This window comes from Penaeus monodon, chromosome 19 (genome assembly GCF_015228065.2).
Source record: "Penaeus monodon isolate SGIC_2016 chromosome 19, NSTDA_Pmon_1, whole genome shotgun sequence".
Lineage (NCBI taxonomy): Eukaryota > Metazoa > Arthropoda > Malacostraca > Decapoda > Penaeidae > Penaeus > Penaeus monodon.
In genome coordinates, this window is record NC_051404.1 from 14,638,713 (window position 1) to 14,639,859 (window position 1,147).

The window sequence follows — 1,147 nt, forward strand, 5'->3', positions numbered from 1 at the left end:
AAATACAAAAACTACTGCCATCAATACTTCTTACTATTATTGTAGAAATCACAAATGGTTATTAAATTGAAAACAACCCACTTATGGGTAAAAAATATACATATATACATATACATATTGCATAGAGTTGAAAAATGATGTTGAAAACATTACATTAAGGATACATACCATGCCATGGTTACCAGATTACCAAACCATTGGTGGGCGAGCTCGTGGGCAATCACAACAGTAACTCTCTGCTGAGCTCGAGATGACGTGTGATTGGGGTCAAACATAAGTGCAGTTTCACGATAAGTGATCAGCCCCCAATTCTCCATAGCACCAGCTCCAAAGTCAGGGATTGCAATCAAGTCTGCCAATTCAGTGATTTATTGTTGATTTTTTCCCCTTGGAACTATATTTGTCTCATTAACCTTTAACTAAATTCATTTCATGCATCTTTTAATAATTTGTATAAAGATTTGACTATTTTCATAGTATTCAAATCTTAGAGCATACCTGTTTGCCAAATATGTATCTACATTCACTTATATTGCATATATCTATACTCATCTGTATCTAATGCAGATCAAATTTTTTTTACTTTATATGTAACATGTTATTTATCAACACATCTACATTTCCTTACAACATAATGAATATAGCTTCCATTACATTCTAACCCTTATGTCAAACAGAAAATCATAGCCAAGAGGAGCAGAGATAACTCAAATGTATTCCGAGCAATGCAAACAGAAAGCTACCTTGTTTGGGGAGAGGATACGGAACCCCAAAGAAAGTCTCATAGAAGTCAAGGATCTGCGTGGCCATCCGCAGAGCATAGCTGGCTTGGCTTATCATCATAGGAGGAGCATAGACTGAGACACTAACATTGTTGCTTGTTTTGTTGGTCACATGGTCATAATCGCACACTACGAAGGCTACTAGGTATGTGCTCATTTCTACGCTCTCTTGGAATTGATCATGGAATCTGGAATGTTCAAAAAAATGATAAACTGACATATTTGGAGGTAAAAATATAGGCAGAACAACGTACACCTAAATGGATATAATTTTATGCATAATACATGGAAGTGATAATACCGAGTACAATAAAGTACATATAAATGGAAATTATATCCTGCATAATACTTTATTTAGTAGTGAT

The 1,147-nt window shown here is 34.8% G+C and overlaps 1 protein-coding gene across 1 annotated transcript in view; it reads right to left on the bottom strand.

Annotated features, from left to right (window-relative positions):
- The window catches only part of LOC119585338 (endoplasmic reticulum aminopeptidase 1-like), a 35,059-nt gene that overhangs the window by 23,426 nt on the left and 10,486 nt on the right, over positions 1-1,147 (bottom strand). The window contains exons 7-8 of the mRNA XM_037934009.1: positions 744-1,038; positions 169-352 (exon numbers count right to left, since the gene is read on the bottom strand). Of these exons, the coding sequence (XP_037789937.1) occupies positions 169-352; positions 744-1,038 (479 nt within the window). The remainder of the gene's footprint in view (positions 1-168; positions 353-743; positions 1,039-1,147) is intronic.